This window comes from Diaphorina citri, unplaced genomic scaffold (genome assembly GCF_000475195.1).
Source record: "Diaphorina citri unplaced genomic scaffold, Diaci psyllid genome assembly version 1.1 scaffold223, whole genome shotgun sequence".
NCBI lineage: Eukaryota > Metazoa > Arthropoda > Insecta > Hemiptera > Psyllidae > Diaphorina > Diaphorina citri.
In genome coordinates, this window is record NW_007377660.1 from 134134 (window position 1) to 158456 (window position 24323).

A 24323-nucleotide genomic window follows, 5' to 3' on the forward strand; every position below is an offset into this window, starting at 1 on the left:
ATTGAAATTTAGTGCGAAATAAAGATCCTCTTTCTCTCTCTCTCTCTATTTCTCTCTCTCTATCTCCCTCCCTCTCTCACTCCACCGCAGTATCATCGTCCAGGATTTTCAATATTCCGAAGTTTATATTTCGAATTCAATTACTTCTACCTCGCCCGCCCAAGTCATTGAAAATTATAAAACAAGTTTCCCCAATCACATTACTAATAATAAAAGCGAAATTTATTGCTATTGATATAAGCACTCTAATTTTACGGTCCCTTTTATTCCGAAATTAATTGAAACCGACTTTTATGTGTACCATTTTTTTTTCTTCAACTAGTATTTCCTCTCTCCCTCTCTCTCTTTCTTTCTCTCCTAAAATCTACCTATCTAGGAAAATTGTGAAATATGTATGAATTGAAGAACCTTTATTATAAAATTATTTACTATACAATTCAAAGAGAGGCCCTGAGACCATGGCCCCCTAAATGGTTAACAAGTTATCCTCAGGCAAAAATAAATGTACATACCTTATTTATGTTCTTGTAATTGGAATTTATTTATTTGCATCAAGTATAATATTGAAAGGGTAAATACAATACAAAAAAAAAAAAAAAAAAAAAAAAAACAATTCCTTGTGAAATAACTGTGAGTAAAATAATTAAATATTTTGTTTTAATATCGAAAAATATTTTCTGCTGATTCCAGATGAACTGCAGACGCATCCATAGTTTGGGGAAACTCACATCAGCGGAATTCAATGAGGAAGAAATTAAGTCACATGGAAACACAATTCGATTATGAAATTCAAAATATCAATGCTGACTAGACGATTTTCTATTTCTGACTTGAATATACACAAACTGTATGAATATAAATCATTGACATTCATTATAATACTCTTAGCTAGCTGAAAAGCTGACTTGAAATTGAAAAGCAAACTTTTTTTTCAATAAAATTCGTGTACCGTATTTCGCAACGTTTTCTATAATATAACATCTAAAATAAAAATACATAATATTATTTCCACACCCCCTTATAATTTTATTCACCCACAAAATTATTCTGTGGTTATAATAGATGTAATAGGATTTTTAGATTTATTTTTTACGTTTAATAATTCTTTTTTAGGTAATGGGAAACTGATAAATGTGATAATTATTTGTTAGTAATCATAAATAAAATTAAATATTTAATATAATTATATTTATCAAATAGTTTTAATAAAATTAAACTCGTGTAATATACAGAAATAAAAGGTACAAGTCAGAGAATTCATACATAGATTTTATTAAAATAAAACTAATAATTCATCTCCATATTATGATTTAAATTAATCCCTCCTGCAGTGACAACACTGTTTCGCTCATGTTATAAATACCCAAAAAGAATTATTTACATAAATTTGACAATGTACAAATTTCTATTGATGACATCAATACTATCACTTTTATTATTTGACACCTTTTGCGATAGTCATACATATTTCAAAAACAAAAACTATCAGCTCTTTGTCACCAGCAACAATATTCGTCACAGCAAATCAAGACTTCTGAAACAAAACGAGCACGAGTTCAACAAATATCTCAAAGAACATGAACATCCAGTGAGAGTGATCAGAAGTGAAAGTGCAAACAAAACTCAACAGATGGAGCCGCTTGTTGCCAATAGTCAGGCCCATATTAGTCATGTCAGCAGTACGGTAGACAATTTGAACAATTCAATCAACGCTTCTGACAAGGGAAGTGAAGTGAATAAAACCAGTGCTGCATCAAGTGAAGTATTCACGAGCGATGACAACGCCCCAAACGAGGATAACATGGCACTAGTCACCAAGTTTCTGAAAATTGTAGAATCGCAACATCTTACAGGAGCAAACTGTACTGCCGGCACTGACTTGAATTTAGGAGAGAATGTTGTGGATCGGTATGCTCAGGTAAGAATTTTTCTTTCATATCAAAAAGTTTTAATTATTATTTCTGGAAAAAAATGTTCCATCATAAAATCTTCCACATCAAAAACGATAGTTATTTTCCCTCAATTTATTTTTAATTTTCCCTCATGTAGGTATCTACAGTTAGTTAGGCATGTTATTAATAATTATTACTTTTTCTTCTGTCTGTACGTTATGCATCTTCCCGTTGTCACGTGCAGGTAACTATTCAAATACGAACCTACCTCCGTACTTGTTTTTACTTTTGCAAATAAAAATGTTTATTTGAACAAGTACCATTCAATTTATTTTTAATTTTCCCTCATGTAGGTAGGTATCTACAGTTAGTTAGGCATGTTATTAATAATATTATTACTTTTTCTTCTGTCTGTACGTTATGCATCTTCCCGTTGCCACGTGCAGGTAACTATTCAAATACGAACCTACCTCCGTACTTGTTTTTACTTTTGCAAATAAAAATGTTTATTTGAACAAGTACCATTAAGTCTCTAGCTCATACCGTTCCCGATACATTGTTAAATTACACCGAAAACCGCCAAAAAGCGGTAAAATGCCGCCAACCGTTGCACCCAAGTACCATAAAACCATACCTATATACATAGTAGGTATATATCTACGTCAAGCCTAGATACAATATTAAATAACGTTTCATGGACCTAACGGCTAAGAGACGGATTGTAAACAAAAAATAAAAGAGAGAAAAAAAAAAAATGTGGTAAATTTATCAGAAAAGCATTAATTAGTATTTATTATTACTTCATGGAACTGAAAAGTTTGGTCAGAAAATTTCTCAGTCAGGCTGGTATTCGAACCCAGCACCTCCGGGTTGAGTCCCCTCATTCGGCCACAGAGGATGGCCACAATAACAAAAAAATCTGGTGTGAACATCACACGACTTTCCTCATCCTATTGAATGATGCTCCTTTTGGGTGTTTTTGTTCTTATAGGCAAACTTTTACAATACCTCTAACCGTTTAGTCGGTATAGCTGAAAACCGCCAAAAAACGGTCAAAAACCGCCAAAAAGCGGTCAATATACCGCCCAACCTAGCACCTATCCCAACCAAACATTTCGTGTCGCATCCTTGTCACATTTGACATCTACATACCAAATTTGAAGTCTCTAGCTCTTACCGTTCTCGAGATATTTTGTTTACAGACAGACACACACACGGACCAATAGCTGAAACTTTGATTCAGGCTCTGGGGACCTCAAAACGTGTTTTGGCACTAAAAACTGACCATCGAAATTTTAACCCGATTACATCACTTTCCTTCCTATAGGATAAGGAAAGTAAAAAATTGTCGCACAGAATTGACTAATTAGGCCTGGTGTAAACGGCGCACAGGAAAGTTAGCAAGTAAAGAGTTGTATAAAAGTATGCTAAATATAAAGAGTTGTATAAAAATGTCCACAACTTTAAAGTACCATTCAATGAGGACGGAGTGAAAAAAAGTTCCACTGATGGTGATAATATTTTTCGTCCGCATGGAAAGTTGCTTTCAGAAACGGTAACAGGGGACGGCGAGTATAAATCATCATCACACTTCCTCGGTAAAGTTTATGAAAGTTGTTTCGTCACTTTGGCTTAATGGTTTTCTCTTCAGGGTATGCAGTGCAGAATTTGCAGACAGGACAGCTTTGGACTTCAATATTCATAGTAGGTAAATTGAACATTGACCAGCTGTACATTTTTTCCGCTGACCCTAAGTAGGTAGGATTAGGCAAAGGCAGAGTAAAGGAAAGAACAAATGCTAGGTACTTAATTTAAGAAGGTATATTATGGCCACAAAGGGAATGGAAGGAAATATAAGAAGGCAAATGATGCCCACAAATCGAGAATAGATATTCATTTTTCGGACCTTCTTTGTTCAAATTAATATCGATGATTTATGTTGAAAAAATTTCATCTGGTCGGTTGGAAGAGAAATAATAAAATTACCTTATCTGAATTATTATTGAGATTAATTTTTATCTTTTTTTTATCTTTTTTTTTTTTTTTTTCAATCACCTACACAGGGGAAAAAAAGACATTGTTAATCTTCTTAGCTTTGTGGAGCTCATTTATTTTACTTACCTAAAACTGCAAATTTTATTCAGCTTTTTTTCGAGCAATGTAACCACGACCAAAACTAACCTTGTCGTCGCTAGCAAATTTGTCTAAAGCCCTTCCTGCAAAACATCATTGAGGAGGTCCCTTGTTTTGCGTTTGGACTAGAAACAAGCATTCCAATTCCTGCATTCTACTGTCAGTTGACTGTTGTACTATTATTTAATAAGGGGTTTAACGTCGCTTTGTAAATGTTGAATTTTTCAGTGAAGGGGATTTTACTCTCCATTCGACGATTATCCGCCTTCTCACATTAGCTTCACCCAGCCTGAGTGGAACCCGGAAAAGCACGTGATTCTAGCCCTAGATAATAACCCATCCGGTTGTCAATCAGGAGCAACTTTGCTTAACTTCAGTTTTCGATGGGGACTGTGTACGGGTATTCGAGGTGCTATCGCCGCTAGCTACGTTTATCTCTTGGATATGAAACTCAACCTTCCAATTCCTACATTCAACCGTCAGATGCATTTTTCTGTAATTTTACTGTCTACTTTCCATTTGAGCAGGAATTTCTCTCCTCAACACGAGAAAAGCTTTTGATTAGAAAACAACGCAAGCACCAACTTAATGAAAACCACGCTCTCTCCTCCGTTCGGAGTCTTGGAAAATGTCCAAAGCGAACTCTTTATATTGGTCCGACATTATAAATAGGTTTCGAACACGACGAGAAGGTAATGAAGAGAAGGAGTAGGAGAACAGGAGGCGAGAAGAGTTGCATTTGAGAAAGAAAGGAGGAGAGGGGAAGTGAGTAGGAAAATAGGAGGGGAGAAGAGTTGCATTTGAGAAAGAAAGGAGGAGAGGGGAAGTGAGTAGGAAAATAGGAGGGGAGAAGAGTTGCATTTGAGAAAGAAAGGAGGAGAGGGGAAGTGAGTAGGAAAATAGGAGGGGAGAAGAGTTGCATTTGAGAAAGAAAGGAGGAGAGGGGAAGTGAGTAGGAAAATAGGAGGGGAGAAGAGTTGCATTTGAGAAAGAAAGGAGGAGAGGGGAAGTGAGTAGGAAAATAGGTGGAGAAGAGTTGCATTTGAGAAAGAAAGGAGGAGAGGGGAAGTGAGTAGGAAAATAGGAGGGGAGAAGAGTTGCATTTGAGAAAGAAAGGAGGAGAGGGGAAGTGAGTAGGAAAATAGGAGGGGAGAAGAGTTGCATTTGAGAAAGAAAGGAGGAGAGGGGAAGTGAGTAGGAAAATAGGAGGGGAGAAGAGTTGCATTTGAGAAAGAAAGGAGGAGAGGGGAAGTGAGTAGGAAAATAGGAGGGGAGAAGAGTTGCATTTGAGAAAGAAAGGAGGAGAGGGGAAGTGAGTAGGAAAATAGGAGGGGAGAAGAGTTGCATTTGAGAAAGAAAGGAGGAGAGGGGAAGTGAGTAGGAAAATAGGAGGGGAGAAGAGTTGCATTTGAGAAAGAAAGGAGGAGAGGGGAAGTGAGTAGGAAAATAGGAGGGGAGAAGAGTTGCATTTGAGAAAGAAAGGAGGAGAGGGGAAGTGAGTAGGAAAATAGGAGGGGAGAAGAGTTGCATTTGAGAAAGAAAGGAGGAGAGGGGAAGTGAGTAGGAAAATAGGAGGGGAGAAGAGTTGCATTTGAGAAAGAAAGGAGGAGAGGGGAAGTGAGTAGGAAAATAGGAGGGGAGAAGAGTTGCATTTGAGAAAGAAAGGAGGAGAGGGGAAGTGAGTAGGAAAATAGGAGGGGAGAAGAGTTGCATTTGAGAAAGAAAGGAGGAGAGGGGAAGTGAGTAGGAGAACAGTAGGCGAGAAGGGTTGTATGGGAGAAAAAAAGGAGAAGAGGGGAAGAAGAGCAGTAGAGAGGTGTTGCATAGGAGAAAGAAAGGAGAAGAGGGGAAGAGGAGGAGTAAGAGAGTTGTATGGAGAAAGGAGAATAGGATTGGGGGACGGATAGAAGCAGAGAAGGGTTATTTAGAGAAAACGAAGGCTGACAGGACGTGGATAAGAGAAGGGGCAGGAGGAGAGAAGAGTTGCTCGGAAAAAGAAATCAGAAGAGGGGAAAAGGAGTGGGAGAACATGAGGAGAGAAGGGTTGCATGGGAGAAAGGGAGGAGAAGCGGACAGTGTGGGAAGAGGAGTAGGAGAACAGGAGGAGAGAAGGGTTATGTGGAGAAAAGAGAGGAAGGAGAAGAGGATGGAAGGCGGATAGAATCATAGAAGGGGTTATTTAGAGAAAACCGAGGCTAACAGGACGTGGGAGAATAAGAGCAGGAGGAGAGAAGATTGGTATGAAGAAAGCAGGGAGAAAAGGACAGGGGAGAACACAAGGAGCAGGAGGGTAGAAGGATAGAGGGGTTGTATGGGAAAAGGAAAAGAGAAGAGGACAGGGCGGGCCAGCATAATATTGCACTTTTCTGCGAGTGCAGATGAAAACAGGAAAGCAATAACAATTATTGTTTGTTTTGTTTTGCTGTGCTCTGCTATGAGATTTTGAAAACGTCCAATAATGGTACACTTGGTTTCACAATTGAAAACGTCCAATGGAACAAACTATGAAATGATTCGACCCAGAAATGTCACCTGCACACAACATGAATAGTGCAACTTAAGTACCTACCCATAAACAAGCAATTGGAGAAAGTTTTGCTTGTAAAAGCTACTTTTAAAGATAAATAATAACTTTATGAAAGTTAACACTTTGAACAAATTCTTATAATGCCAACCTTTGTAAAAATGTACAACATTAATTACAAATAAATATTCATTGAAGGACGAATAGGAGAGCATTAGAGAAGGAGTAGAAAGAGGAGGAGGAGAAGAAGAAGAAGAAGAAGAAGAAGGAAAAGAAGAAGAAGAAGCAGAAGAAGAAGAAGAAGAAGAAGAAGGAGAGAGAGGATGAGAAGGAAGAGGAGGAGAATGAGAAGGAGAAGAAAGTTACAGAGGAGGAAAAGGAGTGAGTGGACATAGCACAGAAATTATAGCTGATTGAAAATGAAGATGAACCCATGGGGAATAAGTGTGGACTGTGGAACGGACCTAGCAGCAGATTAAGGGTAATATTGATGACTTCTTTCTACTTTACCAAGAAATATTGGTTTTAATAACGAAAGCAACAAAGTTCTAACTTGTTGTTGGGAAAACAAAATACCTACTTGAAAGAGAGAGTTATTCTAGATACCTATTTTATTTTTTATTTTATTATGCAAAAACAAACAAAGATCATAAATTAAATAGAAGCAGGGGAAAATAGTTTATTTTTGAGCCACGAAACCATGGCTATTTTTAAACTGTTAGCATAATATGGAACAACTTGTTCTAAGCTGACAGTCTAAATAAAGCATTGCTTACATGGCTCAGTGTGTAACATACAAGTCGAGCTCACTCAAAGGTTGCTTCTTCAATAATTCGTAAGTCGATGGTAACTGATGCATTGAACATCCTATTGTCGTCTGGCTTCCTTTTATTCGACATAATTATTTTCATGTGTAATACCTAACTGTAGGTACCTATGTATATCTCAAGTACTTCTATAGTGAAACCAAGTGCCTTGTTCCACCATATCTAGTATGGACCAGTTAAAATCACTTGTATAGAGCAGCCATCTTGTAAACAAAAGTACGCTATACCTACTTTATATAAAATATTATTATAACTTTAAACTTGTAACTTAATTTATTTTGTTTCTCAGAACAATTCCATCTCGTGCTCAATAAACTTAGAGCTGAATCCTCCTCGTCTAAACTTTTGAATAATACATGTACCTATTATACAATATTGGAACAGGGAACAATGTTGGAACAGGGTCCAGAGCACATGTACTCATCTGTAGTGCAACTCTGACCTAAAAATTTCAGAGTTTCCTCTTGTAACTTTGTAGGTCACTTGAAACATTTTGCTCGTGAAATTATTTGAAATGACAAAACTACAAAGGGTGCGGGTAGTCAACAAAATAACAATGGGATATAAAGCATACCTCAGGAACACAGACCATGTGTAACATGAAAGTGTTTTTGGACACAAATATTGGTTTGGAGATCAATAAAATTGGCAAAGGTAATTTTTTTCCAAAGCTAATTAGGTAATTAGGCTTCAAACTTCAAAGAAATATTTACATACTCTCAAAGTATCCAAAATTTTAGGCTCAGTCTACAGTTTGATCTTTTATTTACGGTCTATACACACCTATGAATTGTTTACCAAGTCAACAGACTTTGACATTCACGTAAAACGCCTCTTATGAGTCCTTTATCTTTTCCTTTTGAAACGCTGTGAAAACATCATGTACCTACATCACGTCAGGAATTTATTCAAAACCTAATGCTGTTACAACCTTTTGTTGAAGAGATGTGAAATAAAAGTTTTGACGAAACTTTTTGATGAAATTCTATTATAAACATGTAGGAGGAAGTTAGTCTAACAGGTAGATCCGTAGATGCTTTTTAGTCGGCTACTTTGAATTGAGTTGTCAACTCGGAAATGCCATTGTTGTCGAATTCACAAGTCACAAGTTAGAAGAAATACTTTCTCATGACATTGTACAATGTATATGTACGAAAGTGCCCTAATATTAGAAAGATGTAATTTAAAATGTAATAAGTCACAATAGTGGGTAGGTTTTTTGAGAATGGTTACAAGTTACAAAATGATAACATACATTCGAATAACAATATTTTGATGCGTACGCATTCTTCTTTTCCTGGAGCTCCAAAATTTGTATTTTTCACCAGATTATCTTCTCTAAGTAAGGATTTTTCTTCTTTTCCTTCATTAATTCAGGATGGCAAAATGCGCCTTCCCAAATCCTGAATGATGGATTTTCTTTTAAATCCAAAAAACGTGTCGTGTCCTAGGCTATGGAAAAGATAAATTTATTCAAATAATAAATTTATCTTCAACGAAGGAATTGTTGTTATATTCCTACAAACGTTCAAATACTGTATCGAAATCCTTGAGATGTTTGTATTTCCAATAATAGTAACATCAATTTTACCAATGTTTCTTCGAACTTGTTATTTTCACTTATAAATTCTAAGATAGAGAAACTAATTAGGTAACAAAGAAGTTTCGACATAATCACAATTGCCCCTAGTTGTTCAAAGTGTTAACTTTCATAAAGTTATTATTTATCTTTAAAAGTAGCTTTTACAAGCAAAACTTTCTCCAATTGCTTGTTTATGAGTAGGTACTTAAGTTGCACTATTCATGTTTGTGTGCAGGTGACATTTCTGGGTCGAATCATTTCATAGTTTGTTCCATTGGACGTTTTCAATTGTGAAAACAAGTGTACCATTATTGGAAGTTTTCAAAATCTCATAGCAGAGATCTGTAAATTATTGAAAAAGAACAAACGAAAGCTGGTGGTGGGGGAAAATAATGACCAATTTCCTCCCGTTTGTGAAACTATGTGGGGCACATTATTTATATGAAATGTGGGAGAAAATGAAAGAGAAGTTTCAGGAGGGAAAGTTCTGAATCGGTGCCAAATGCACTAGGGTTGCGGCTAAGGGTTAATGGGCACTGTGCATGTGTATGGAACCAGCAGTAATAATGTTGATTACTTTCATTAGTCCAGTGCTGTAGCCTGTTCCTGAAAGCAACCGGACCAACTTTGCAATTTGCAAAAATATTCTCAACTAGTAAAATGCTTGTGGGATTTGCAAAGTCAGAAGTTATTTCTGAAATGTGGCTACCTATCAGTAGGCTTGCCAAATATCCAAAATGTCGATTCGTGACGCGAATGGTTCGGACATGATCACATGATAGGAAATACACATGAATTCGAAACACATTATAATGAAAACAAGGGAAAACTGTGATACGAAATTTGATTTCAACTCTTGATGGAGGATGGAACTGTATATTGCCCTATGTCTGGTACATCTGTCTCGGTGGTATAGTAATGGGGCTACACAATACATGTCTGGAGGTAGGTATTATATGGAGTCACTTTTATAGCTATTCATTTAAATATACCAACGAACCCTTTATAGGGCGATTATTGACTACTGATACCTACCTGTGGTCCTGACTCTTGAGCCTTATTTCTAAAAAAAAAAAAAAAAACTACTGATAGGTAGGCTTGCCAAACGTCCCGAATTGGCCGGGACAGTCCCGAATTTCAGGGGGTGTCCCGGCGTCCCGTTCAGGTTTTCATTTTGGGGCGTTTTGTCCCGAATTTCCGTTTTTGTCCCAGAAAAAATTCGGGACGCGTTTTTTAACTTTAAAATTTTTTTTCCGCTGACCCTAAGTAGGTAGGATTAGGCAAAGGCAGAGTAAAGGAAAGAACAAATGCTAGGTACTTAATTTAAGAAGGTATATTATGGCCACAAAGGGAATGGAAGGAAATATAAGAAGGCAAATGATGCCCACAAATCGAGAATAGATATTCATTTTTCGGACCTTCTTTGTTCAAATTAATATCGATGATTTATGTTGAAAAAATTTCATCTGGTCGGTTGGAAGAGAAATAATAAAATTACCTTATCTGAATTATTATTGAGATTAATTTTTATCTTTTTTTTATCTTTTTTTTTTTTTTTTTCAATCACCTACACAGGGGAAAAAAAGACATTGTTAATCTTCTTAGCTTTGTGGAGCTCATTTATTTTACTTACCTAAAACTGCAAATTTTATTCAGCTTTTTTTCGAGCAATGTAACCACGACCAAAACTAACCTTGTCGTCGCTAGCAAATTTGTCTAAAGCCCTTCCTGCAAAACATCATTGAGGAGGTCCCTTGTTTTGCGTTTGGACTAGAAACAAGCATTCCAATTCCTGCATTCTACTGTCAGTTGACTGTTGTACTATTATTTAATAAGGGGTTTAACGTCGCTTTGTAAATGTTGAATTTTTCAGTGAAGGGGATTTTACTCTCCATTCGACGATTATCCGCCTTCTCACATTAGCTTCACCCAGCCTGAGTGGAACCCGGAAAAGCACGTGATTCTAGCCCTAGATAATAACCCATCCGGTTGTCAATCAGGAGCAACTTTGCTTAACTTCAGTTTTCGATGGGGACTGTGTACGGGTATTCGAGGTGCTATCGCCGCTAGCTACGTTTATCTCTTGGATATGAAACTCAACCTTCCAATTCCTACATTCAACCGTCAGATGCATTTTTCTGTAATTTTACTGTCTACTTTCCATTTGAGCAGGAATTTCTCTCCTCAACACGAGAAAAGCTTTTGATTAGAAAACAACGCAAGCACCAACTTAATGAAAACCACGCTCTCTCCTCCGTTCGGAGTCTTGGAAAATGTCCAAAGCGAACTCTTTATATTGGTCCGACATTATAAATAGGTTTCGAACACGACGAGAAGGTAATGAAGAGAAGGAGTAGGAGAACAGGAGGCGAGAAGAGTTGCATTTGAGAAAGAAAGGAGGAGAGGGGAAGTGAGTAGGAAAATAGGTGGAGAAGAGTTGCATTTGAGAAAGAAAGGAGGAGAGGGGAAGTGAGTAGGAAAATAGGAGGGGAGAAGAGTTGCATTTGAGAAAGAAAGGAGGAGAGGGGAAGTGAGTAGGAAAATAGGAGGCGAGAAGAGTTGCATTTGAGAAAGAAAGGAGGAGAGGGGAAGTGAGTAGGAGAACAGTAGGCGAGAAGGGTTGTATGGGAGAAAAAAAGGAGAAGAGGGGAAGAAGAGCAGTAGAGAGGTGTTGCATAGGAGAAAGAAAGGAGAAGAGGGGAAGAGGAGGAGTAAGAGAGTTGTATGGAGAAAGGAGAATAGGATTGGGGGACGGATAGAAGCAGAGAAGGGTTATTTAGAGAAAACGAAGGCTGACAGGACGTGGATAAGAGAAGGGGCAGGAGGAGAGAAGAGTTGCTCGGAAAAAGAAATCAGAAGAGGGGAAAAGGAGTGGGAGAACATGAGGAGAGAAGGGTTGCATGGGAGAAAGGGAGGAGAAGCGGACAGTGTGGGAAGAGGAGTAGGAGAACAGGAGGAGAGAAGGGTTATGTGGAGAAAAGAGAGGAAGGAGAAGAGGATGAAAAAGAAGAATGCGTACGCATAAAAATATTGTTATGTATTTTAACATTTGTAACTTGTAACCATTCTCACAAAATCTAACCACTATTGTGACTTATTACATTTTAAATTACATCTTTCTAATATTAGGGCACTCTTACTCGTACATGTACATTGTACAATGTCATGAGAAAGTATTTCTTCTAACTTGTGACTTGTGAATTCGACAACAATGGCATTTCCGAGTTGACAACTCTATTCAAAGTAGCCGACTAAAAAGCATCTACGGCTCTACCTGTTAGACTAACTTCCTCCTACATGATTATAATAGAATTTCATCAAAAAGTTTTGCCAAAACTTTTATTTCACATCTCTTCAACAAAAGGTTATAACAACATTAGGTTTTGAATAAATTCCTGACGTGATGTAGGTACATGATGTTTTCACAGCGTTTCAACAGGAAAAGATAAAGGACTCATAAGAGGCGTTTTACGTGAATGTCAAAGTCTGTTGACTTGGTAAACAATTCATAGGTGTGTATAGACCGTAAATAAAAGATCAAACTGTAGACTGAGCCTAAAATTTTGGATACTTTGAGAGTATGTAAATATTTCTTTGAAGTTTGAAGCCTAATTACCTAATTAGCTTTGGAAAAAAATTACCTTTGCCAATTTTATTGATCTCCAAACCAATATTTGTGTCCAAAAACACTTTCATGTTACACATGGTCTGTGTTCCTGAGGTATGCTTTATATCCCATTGTTATTTTGTTGACTACCCGCACCCTTTGTAGTTTTGTCATTTCAAATAATTTCACGAGCAAAATGTTTCAAGTGACCTACAAAGTTACAAGAGGAAACTCTGAAATTTTTAGGTCAGAGTTGCACTACAGATGAGTACATGTGCTCTGGACCCTGTTCCAACATTGTTCCCTGTTCCAATATTGTATAATAGGTACATGTATTATTCAAAAGTTTAGACGAGGAGGATTCAGCTCTAAGTTTATTGAGCACGAGATGGAATTGTTCTGAGAAACAAAATAAATTAAGTTACAAGTTTAAAGTTATAATAATATTTTATATAAAGTAGGTATAGCGTACTTTTGTTTACAAGATGGCTGCTCTATACAAGTGATTTTAACTGGTCCATACTAGATATGGTGGAACAAGGCACTTGGTTTCACTATAGAAGTACTTGAGATATACATAGGTACCTACAGTTAGGTATTACACATGAAAATAATTATGTCGAATAAAAGGAAGCCAGACGACAATAGGATGTTCAATGCATCAGTTACCATCGACTTACGAATTATTGAAGAAGCAACCTTTGAGTGAGCTCGACTTGTATGTTACACACTCACTCCGGTTTTAATCTCATCATGTCCTTTCTTATTCTATCCAATGATTCTTTCTATTTTATCATCATGATTATCATGCTTCTTGCTCCATGTTCTTCCAATATATCTTCCACTCCGGTTTTAATCTCATCGTGTCCTTTCTTATTCTATCCAATGATTCTTTCTATTTTATCATCATGATTATCATGCTTCTTGCTCCATGTTCTTCCAATATATCTTCATCTATTTCTCCTATAGTGCAGATTTTTTATGATTATTTTTGAGCCAAACAAATTTATATTGCAAGTTTTTATTTCCTAATAATATCCCTCGTGATTTTCATGCAACATGAAGGAAACATAAAATGAACATTAAAAGGAATCTCGGGTCGTTCTTTAAAGTTTCGAAATTGCTCTTTTGCGATTTCTGTGCTATTTTTAGTTTTTTTGTGTTATTTCTATGTTGTTCGTCTTTAGCAGAAAAGTTTGTCTCGTATGTTGTGTAATCATTTTCTGTGTTAAGTACAGCTTTAAAGTTTTTGATTTTCCATTTGAAGTAGGTAGTTGGAGGAATTTATAAAACTCGTGCTCGTGCCATCCTTTGTGAATAATTCTAAGACATTAACATGATTTTTTTTTTTTCTTTCTGGAACTGATTTTCAGCAATAGGTTTAGTAGACTAGGACTGGATTGTCACTTACTATACACTATAAAAAATTTATGCCGAGTAATCCTTGTCTACATTCAAGTCTCATCTCAATTCAAATACTAGATTTTTTTCCTTTTTGTTGCCTTCATTTTTTATTAATATTATTTTTATCATTTCTATCTCGCTTTTTTAATTAAATTTTCATAGTTTCATTTTACAACTGTATTAAGAAAAAAATATTCGCTTTTTATTCTTCACGAATAGAGTCTCATATAAAAAGAATATTTTCCCCCCATAAAATGAGTAGATAGAGGTAGGTATCTACATAATTATGTCCACAAAAACACCAAGCCTATGAATTGCTGTGTCCGTGAGACAACCTCACATTTGGTGGAAGAATTGCTGGGCTGGAATTAAGGGGCTTTTTAGTCTTATTCGAGCAGTATAAAATACGTTGCTTACAACCTCCCCAGGTTCTCACATTGCTATCATCAGATATTATCGCGAGTGGTGACTTGAACGTGCTACAATAAGCTCTTCGCAAGGAAAAAGCGAGAGGAATTGAGGGACGGAGAGGAGAGAATGAAAGGAAAAGGAGAAGAGAAGTGATGTGCTACAATAAGCTCTTCGCAAGGAAAAAGCGAGAGGAATTGAGGGACGGAGAGGAGAGAATGAAAGGAAAAGGAGAAGAGAAGTGAAAGACGAATAGGAGAGCATTAGAGAAGGAGTAGGAAGAGGAGAAGAAGAAGAAGCAGAAGAAGAAGGAGAGAAAGAATGATAAGGAGGAGGAAGAGAAGGAGAAGGAGGAGAAAGTTACAGAGGAGGAAAAGGAGTAGGTAGATATAGCACAGAAATTCTAGCTGATTGAAAATGAAGATGAACCCATGGGGAATAAGTGTGGACTGTGGAACGGACCTAGCAGCAGATTAAGGGTAATATTGATGAAAATAGGCTTGCCTAAAGGCCTACAGCTTTGCCTTGTGTAGTTTTTGAATCACATACTCATAATATAAGAAATAAGCTGGAAAATAGTGGGGGAAAAGCGGGAAAAATAATGGCAAAAAATGCATCTGAATGGAAAATGTGATCTCGAAAGTGAAACAAAGACCTGCATGCAAATGATGCGTGAAAATGCATTCGAAATATGAAATGGAGGAAAATATGGAACAGAGGGAAATTTTCAAGTGTATTGTACAGACTTTCAGATCCCTCGGGATGTAGGCTACCTGTATCAAAAGACACGTGAGACATACTGGGTGAAACGGGATAACAAATTGTCTTCTTTTCTCACCACCCTTATTTGGATCGATCTGAAAAAAAAAACAGTGTTTTTGTTAGTAGCGATTGAATTATCCTCAATAAGCTTGTCTACTTTGTCCATTCTTACAATGTTTCCTTGAAACGACAAACATTGAAAAGAGATACTTATCACTCCAACAATATAAAGCTACCTACATATAATTATGTCAGCGAGAACGAACACAATACATTAGAGTGCCCCTCAAAAAGGGGGAAAATTCCCTTTCATCCACATACAGGGCGCCTAAATTTAGCTATTGGGCCAAAGTTAGCTTTGTGTTTGGAGTCACTATTTACACACGCCCCTTCATCATTTTCCTCCTCTTCTCACCTGTCAAAAAACTTCCACACCTTCTCTTATCCGAGGATCAACATTTTTGACAGGTGTTGTTGAGTTCATGGTGTTGCGTGTGGGCTTATTTTCGTTCTTTTGCCTCTTTTTTTCGAACTTATACTCACAACCTGTACACACCTAGGCACGGTATAAATGTGGTATCATTCCAACAAAACGTTTCAAATTGTTGAACCCAATGGGATAATTAATAATTATATATTTGCCTGTGTATCTGTAAGTGCGCGGCCACAACGTAGACCCTCGTTGAGACCATCGACCATAGCAGACAATATACTCAGCTCAATTTCTTGTTTTCTGCTAGGGTTGGTACTATGACCAAAGCTCTGTTCAGGACGCTTTTATTCATTACTATGGTTTGTTCATTTTCTCTTGGGTTGGGACGAGGATAGGGCCGATTTTTCTCTGAGTGAGTTCCACTGTTCACTGAAATGATAGTTATTATTTTATCAGTTTGCTATTATACCTACGTCTTGTTATCATTTTACTATCATTTTGGCTAGGTAGCAATAGGTCAGGCCACAGGCATTAATGGAATACGAGGAATACGTATTGAAATTCGATATTCATGTTTAATAATAAAATGATTAGAGCGAGAGACGAGTTTCCACAAAATAAAAATTGTATACACGTGTTTCCCCCCCATAATACAGTCGACATAGATAGGCAGAGGGCATGAAAACGTAAAAAAAACTATTATTTCGTCATAACTAGGTAATTTATTCCAGAAAGAAAAGCGGCGATGACTGCGACGTTGTCAGATTGCCATGCTTTTACGGTGTTGCCGCACGACAAGAACAAAAATAATTAAAAACAAAAGATGGAAGGCAAAACAATCTCGGCCTGATTTACGCTGATAGAGTTTTTTCGTTTTTAATCTGCAGTTTTAGCTTCTAATCAGTTTAATTACTTCGTTTAGAAAAGTTATTATGAGCTTTTTCTTTTCTTAAGAAAGAAGTTTGAAAACTGTTCCTACTGATCTGTGTACGTATTTTATACAAAGATCGGTAATTTAGGTACCTATACACTTTTTTTGCCTAAACATGGGTCTATGGGGGTTTTTTAATAGGTAAGAAGCCTTGGGGAATAGGCTGGTATAAATGGAACAGCAAACAAATTTGGAACAGAAAAAGAACAGAGGCTCTTAAAATAGAAACACAAGTACCTGGGTAAACATTACTAAAATAAATGAATTTGTTGAACACGTAGGTTTCATTGTGTTTGTCACACCGACTAGAATGCAAACAAACACACTGGTATGGATTAGAAAGAGGCTTACCTCCTTAAGTCTGATGACGGGGTTCATTTTACTTGGATAAAAAATGATATTAAAAATAAATAAAAAACTACAGCAAGGTAATTCGGTATCTGAACGGGCTGAATCTGAACCTAAATTAAGAAAATTGCAGCTGAAAATCCTTAGTAACAAAGAAGAAAGAAAATTCCCTATCGTATCAAAGGCATTGTTCACGTCCAAACACGGATTTTCCTTTTCATTGCGTGTTTCGATTTAAGCAGTCCCTAATGTAAACAATGAATAGAGAAATTTCTTTAATCTCCAAATTATCCAAATACTGCTCCTTTCGTATCTTTCGCTGGAATAAAGGTAAATAGACTGTTGGGGAAGTGGAAAAGGGGGTTCCTTTTATGTTTTTGGGACCGTTCTCGAAGTAATTGACTTACTAATAGGGGTGGCAGGTTTGTAGAACCCGCGTTATTGGGAAAATATGGAACAGAGGGAAATTTTCAAGTGTATTATACAGACTTTCACATCCCTCGGGATATAGGCTACCTGTATCAAAAGACACGTGAGACATACTGGGTGAAACGGGAGAACAAATTGTCTTCTTTTCTCACCACCCTTATTTGGATCGATCTATTACAAAAAAAAACAAACAGTGTTTTTGTTAGTACCGATTGAATTATCCTCAATAAGCTTGTCTACTTTGGCCATTCTTACAATGTTTCCTTGAAACGTCAAACATTGAAAAGAGATACTTATCACTCCAACAATATAAAGCTATATAAAGCTACATATAGCTATGTACCTATATGTAAGTGAGAACGAATACAATACTTGAGAGTGCCCCTCAAAAAGGGGGAAAATTCCCTTTCATCCACATACAAGGCGCCTAAATTTAGCTATTGGGCCAAAGTTAGCTTTGTGTTAGGAGTCACTATTGACACACGCCCCTTCATCATTTTCCTCCTCTTCTCACCTGTCAAAAAACTTCCACACCTTCTCTTATCCGAGGATCAACATTTTTGACAGGTGTTGTTGAGTTCATGGTGTTGCGTGTGGGCTTATTTTCGTTCTTTTGCCTCTTTTTTTCGAACTTATACTCACAACCTGTACACACCTAGGCACGGTATAAATGTGGTATCATTCCAACAAAACGTTTCAAATTGTTGAACCCAATGGGATAATTAATAATTATATATTTGCCTGTGTATCTGTAAGTGCGCGGCCACAACGTAGACCCTCGTTGAGACCATCGACCATAGCAGACAATATACTCAGCTCAATTTCTTGTTTTCTGCTAGGGTCGGTACTATGACCAAAGCTGTGTTCAGGACGCTTCTATTCATTAACTACTATGGTTTGTTCATTTTCTCTTGGGTTTGGACGAGGATAGGGCCGATTTTTCTCTGAGTGAGTTCCCCTGTTCACTGAAATGATAGTTATTATTTTATCAGTTTGCTATTATACCTACGTTTTGTTATCATTTTACTATCATTTTGGCTAGGTAGCAATAGGTCAGGCCACAGGCATTGATGGAATACGAGGACTGCGTATTAAAATTCGATATTCATGTTTAATAATAAAATGATTAGAGTGGTATAAGGGGGATATTTGCAAGTGACATTTGGGTGTTTAAACATTAGTTTTCATTGTTGAACATTACATCTAACTTCTAACTGCTGTCGTTATGAGTGGGAGTTGAGAAGATAGTTTATTCCCGAGGGACGAAGCGAGAAAAAATGTATGTTAGAGGAGAAATGTTACGAGTGCTTGTTACAGAGATAAACTTCTTGTCCAGTGGTGTGAAGTCGGTGATGGGTTTGCTTTCGGAGTTTTGAGCAGAGTGCTACAGGTTGAGATTATTGATCTAGTAAATCTAGTTATTAAAGTCTACGGAGGGAACACAGTAAAAAATAAATTAACTATGTATATATGTGAAAAGTAAAAATTGATGGTTTAATATCCATAAACAAATGGGAGTAAAAGAAAAGTATAAAGCCTGATTCACACTATAGTGCCAGTCAAGGTCCAGTCACGGTCCGGTAACGGTCCGATCAAAAGATTGAGTATTCACACTACAGGTTGAGATTATTGATCTAGTAAATCTAGTTATTAAAGTCTACGGAGGGAACACAAAAAATAAATTAACTATGTATATATGTGAAAAGTAAAAATTGATGGTTTAATATCCATAAAAAAATGGGAGTAAAAGAAAAGTAAGGGTAAAAAATTCAAGACGGATGACATAAGAGAATATAGGTATTATAGCAAGAAGAGTGTGAGTTTAGAAATACATAATTTAATGAGTCATAAAAGTAATAGAATTGAACCAATTAATATCAAACATTTTTCGATCTGTAGAATTTAAAAACATAATTTATTTTATATCGATTTAGACCACACGCCACTGATTCCAAGTGTTCATTTTTGTAACAAGACTTATCTTTCTACTTAATATCTTTGTCAAGTATTCATTTTATTTCTTCATCTCCTCTTGTTTCTTATACTTTCCTCTCTTGTTCTCTTCATCAACATCTTCTCTTCCTTCATCCATTACTTGGTTTTCTGTTTCAGCGCTTTATTATTATTTAAAATCTTTTTTATTTCTAATAATTCCTTTTAGTTTAATATTTTTTTCACTCCGGTTAACTACAGCAAGGTAATTCGGTATTTGAACAGTCTGAATCTGAACCTAAATTAAGAAAATTGCAGGTGAAAATCCTTAGTAACAAAGAAGAAAGAAAATTGCCTATCGTATCAAAGGCATTGTTCACGTCCAAACACGGATTTTCCTTTTCATTGCGTGTTTCGAATTAAGCCCTACTGTAAACAATGAATAGAGAAATTTCTCTAATCTCCAAATTATCCAAATACTGCTCCTTTCGTATCTTTCGCTGGAATAAAGGTAAATAGACTGTTGGGGAAGTGGGAAAGGGGGTTCCTTTTATGTTTTTGGGACCGTTCTCGAAGTAATTGACTTACTAATAGGGGTGGCAGGTTTGTAGAACCCGCGTTATTGTGTATATTTTGGACCCTATTCGAAACGAGCACTTTCTTTTCTTCAAGTTCTAGGAGAACTTTTCTAATGGAATTTTATAACCTTTATCCCTAGGCAATGATAAAAACAGGTAGGTAAAATCTACCGTAAAGGTAAAGGATACTACAATTAGGATAAAAGTAGGGTCCGGACGGTATGAGTTGCCTAGGGTAAATTCAAAAGTGACAGATGAGGAAAAGTGGCTAGATAAAGTATTTGAATTTGAAAAGGTGTGATAAGGTACACATTTATTATTTAGATACTTTTTAAGTGGTCCCTCCATCCAAATCTGATTGATGGTTGAAAGGGAGCACCTGCTGGATGTGATCTCCCGGAACAGACGGTCACCTGTCCAGGCACCAATCACCCAAAACGTTGCTTAATTTCAGTGGTCCGTTGAAAAATAAGGATGCAAGAATAGAAAGTTATTAAAAATAAATTGGTTTTCTAATGCTTTTGTTTTAATATTATGTGCATAAGTACCTACCTAGTCTGTAACCTGATAAATAATAGGTGACTAAAGTTAATAAATAATAAATTTATTATTAAGATTTTAAAATAAAACATGAACAAAAGAAAATTGAAAACCTACATAATTATGTAGGTATAGGTACCTGCTCATTTGTTTTTAAAAGAAACGACTTCCTTGTTCTGACATTTATAACTTTTGTAACGAAAGTCAATCTTTTACCTTGAAAATATGTCCCCCTCTTTCTCTGACTAAAAACCGTCTTATTTATTTGTTCAGTTTTTCTCTATTAATTCTTGTTGTAAACTTTCAGCTATTTTCTATTTTGAGGAGCAAGAAGAGAAAAAGCAGGAAATAAAGAAGAAATCTACGAGCACTCTCCTCTTCAGAAATAAGTAGTCTACTTCACTGGGGCAGTTTCAAAAGAATAATTTCAAAGTAATAGTTCCTTTTGAGAGAGATTGGAGACATTTTTATGCTAAATTATTCAAATTTCTTATTCTGTGTTTTTTTTTTTTATTTGATTTGATGATTTGAGACTTCTGCTTATTTGCATGTTTTAAAAGCGATAGCTTTTAGGTAATCTAAGTAATTATATTTGATTTGATGATTTGAGACTTCTGCTTATTTGCATGTTTTAAAAGCGATAGCTTTTAGGTAATCTAAGTAATTATTTACTGTCGTCACACTTTCAGGGAGGAAAGATTATGAAGAATATTGTAAATTAACTAAAAAATAATAAATAAATAACATTCTATTCCTACTATTATTTTATTATTGTTTAACTTTTTGAAGAGACTATTCAACTGTAATCTATGAATTAACTTTGTTAAGGCTTTTGCTAAAAAAAAAAAAAAAAAAAAAAAAAAAATTTACTTTTGGGTTTTTATTTACTTTTTTAAGGGGTTTTTTAAAAAAAAAAAAAAAAAAAAAAAAAAAAGTTACTCTTGGGTTCTATTTAGAATTTGCACAACTCTCCCACTTCATTTCAAAGTTCCTTCTGCCAATTTTTCTTCATATTTTCTTTCTAGTTCCAGACAGCTAGACAATGAAAATAATATCGCTTGGAATAAATCCAAATCCTTCAAGTTTATTTATCTTGTATCTACCGGATGGTGCCAAAAACAACGAAACTATTTACGTATAGGTACTTTTATTATTACTAGGTCAAGAGCACTGACTCCTAATTTGGAGGTGCTGGGTTGGAATCCCGGCCAGGGCGGAAATTTGCACGGATTTATTATCGCCAAACATTTTTCCTAATACAGTCCTCCGAAGACCTGCGGATGCTGGCCCAAAATTTAATCACGAAATTTGACTTTTGTCACAAAAGTCAAAATACTTTTGTGTTACACTGCACGTTTTTTCCAAGTTCCATCAAAACCGTTCAATACTCATGGAGACAAAATCCAACATCGTATCATTCTGAAGCCTACTCTCATTCTAAATGAATAAATTCCAAAGCCACCCTGTATATTAGAAAGAAACATGTCGAACAACAAACTTGAGCTTTCTTCCCGGACGGAATTGAAAATCTTTGGAATCGGAGTGACTTTTTCAATTGGCTGACACTTTCCTTATACGGATGACATTGTTTGCTTGAATTTTTTCCCGAGTCAAAACTTGTGGTCAAATTGAGGTCAATTTGATTTACTTTGCCATTTTTTTTTTTTTTGTTGTAAAACTTTCAGATTTATTTACTAAAAAATGGCAAGTTTGTGGCACGTTTGCAGATCCCTCCCCATCTTGGCAAAAAAGTCCCAAGTAGGTTATGTTATCTCTCTCTTTATGTAGACTTTAAAGTAAGTCTAAATAATGTATTGACCGTTGCAATGAACTCTCAAGAATACGTAAGAAATATCTCTCTCTCTCTCTCTCTCTCTCTCTCTCTCTCTCTCTCTCTCTCTCTCTCTCTTTGTGGAAAAAATGTTCTCTAGCTCTAGAACATTGAAAAAAAAAAAAAAATGCCCTTGAAGCCTTGAATCAACTCGTCAACTCGTCTCCCGTCAACTGACTTGACACTGTCACCCTCAGGTGCCCCTACCCTATTTTAGTTGTGTACAATCATTTTAGTTTTCAAGTACCCCCATCCCAACATTCCGTCCCTAGTACCGTCCCGTCCTAGTACTGTTTCAAGTTTTATTACAAGGACTCAAAGCAAATATGAGAGAGCTCTGTTGTTGACATAAAAGTGGCAGGTGAACATAGTGACGAACATGAAAATGAGCTGTTTCAATAAAATTATGACTTTCGTGTGGTTAATTTTTCAACAAGCTTCACTGTTTCCTAGTTAGATTTCACTTAGGAGGTTTGGGTTTATTGCCCTTCCGCAATTCTGACTTGAGATTCACAAATCAAGGAAACACTCGTCGCTTTGTCTCGTGACCGAGATTTCATAAAAATCAGATAAACCGTTCGAAGGAAACAAACAATTACAGACAGATCAAATACAAAAATCGTCGTGTTCAAACTAGAATCTACAATCCAGTTCGTTCTTTCCATGTACAATTGTACATATAATAATGCTGTTCAGATAGGTACAAAACTTACAAAAGGTTAACTCTTTTTTACTCGGACACAAATCTTGTGAACTTTACTGTAAACTCGGCTAAACTGTGAAGAATGGTTTCAACACTTGGAAATCAACAGACCGAATCCACAGAGTATTTTCAACTGTTGGGGATTTTGAGATTAGTTTTGTTGTACAACATAATAAATTCGGTAATACGGTTTACCTCCGGGTGTATTTTCTTGGGTTGCAATTTACAGATAAATTTGTTTCGAATGCAGCTGAGCATGAGAGAAAAGTTGCATTGGTCCCAGGTTTCCATGCTTGAATAGTAAATACAGGTGAAGAAAAAAAGAAGGAAAGGAAGAACTTTTTCGGTGCTCTTGGTTTTATTTTTTAAATAAAATGCAAATGGTTCTTCTTCTACTACTTCTTCTTCATGTAATTTTGTAAAACTAGTTTTCTGCTGACATTATTTACCTGCGATATTTATGCAATGTCCAAAGAAGTTTACCACCCTTAATGTAAAGTTCTTACTCAAGATATTTGCTACGTCAGGAGTTTCAAGTGGTATCATAAAATATCTCCTGTCCCGGTACCCTAAGAAACTGATATCTAAGTAAAGAAGTGCAAAGTGTAAACTTTTACCGCAGTAAATATCTTGAAAACTTAATTGTTCGTATCCTGGCGCTTTTGTCCTTTTTTTCCAATTGAAAAACGATTATCCCTTTTCCATAAGAATTGGGAAAGATGTTGTGAAAAATTCAATTTTCTCGAAACTTTTCCATTTAAGGATATTTCCTGTGTCCTTTCAATAAATTTTCACTCTGGTGTTTTCTTTCACTTCCTTCTTGGTTAAAATTGAAATTTCTTTTCCTGGGTTCTTCCTGCTTTTTTCTTTCCCCAATGTGATGATAATATTCTGCTTTACAGCCATTCTCCTAGCTATAAAGCTAGGGAACTTTATATTTACGATAAAGCCATCCATTTATTGGTTTTGCTCGGCGGAGCTTGACATAGGTGACGCTAAAACCGGTCTTAAATTGTCGACTGAAGTAGTATCTAAAACTTTCTCGCTCTGAGTTCATAGGTCGTCGCGACTTATTTCAAGATCAGAGCTCATTTGTGTGAGAAAATGTGAAAAAAAATCCCCCAAAAACCAGTTTTTTTGGCTTTATGGTTCTCTGGACAAAATTTGACCCACCACTTTCGCATTCCTGGTAAAAAGACCTTTAATTTGATATATAGGTCGACCAGGTTTGGATAAGTCCTTCTATGGGGACAGACACACAGACTGACAGACACCGAAGCGAATACAATAGTCCGTCCACTATACCTTTTATTATTACTATCGTAATAATAAAGGAAGGACGGGCTAAAAAGGAGAAGAGGAGAGGAAAATAAATAGGAAACAGGGAGAGAGGAAGGAGGGTGAACGAAAGAGAAGGAAGGGGAAGCCCTAAGACACTTCCCCTCATCCTGGTCTTGTT

General features: G+C 36.2%; 1 protein-coding gene across 1 annotated transcript in view; it reads left to right on the forward strand.

The window, feature by feature from the left end:
* The first annotated feature begins 1184 nt into the window (after positions 1-1184).
* Positions 1185-24323, forward strand: part of LOC103506221 — a 46185-nt gene continuing 23046 nt past the window's right edge. The window contains exon 1 of the mRNA XM_026821340.1: positions 1185-1918. Within this exon, the coding sequence (XP_026677141.1) occupies positions 1394-1918 (525 nt within the window). The 5' untranslated portion in view covers positions 1185-1393. The remainder of the gene's footprint in view (positions 1919-24323) is intronic.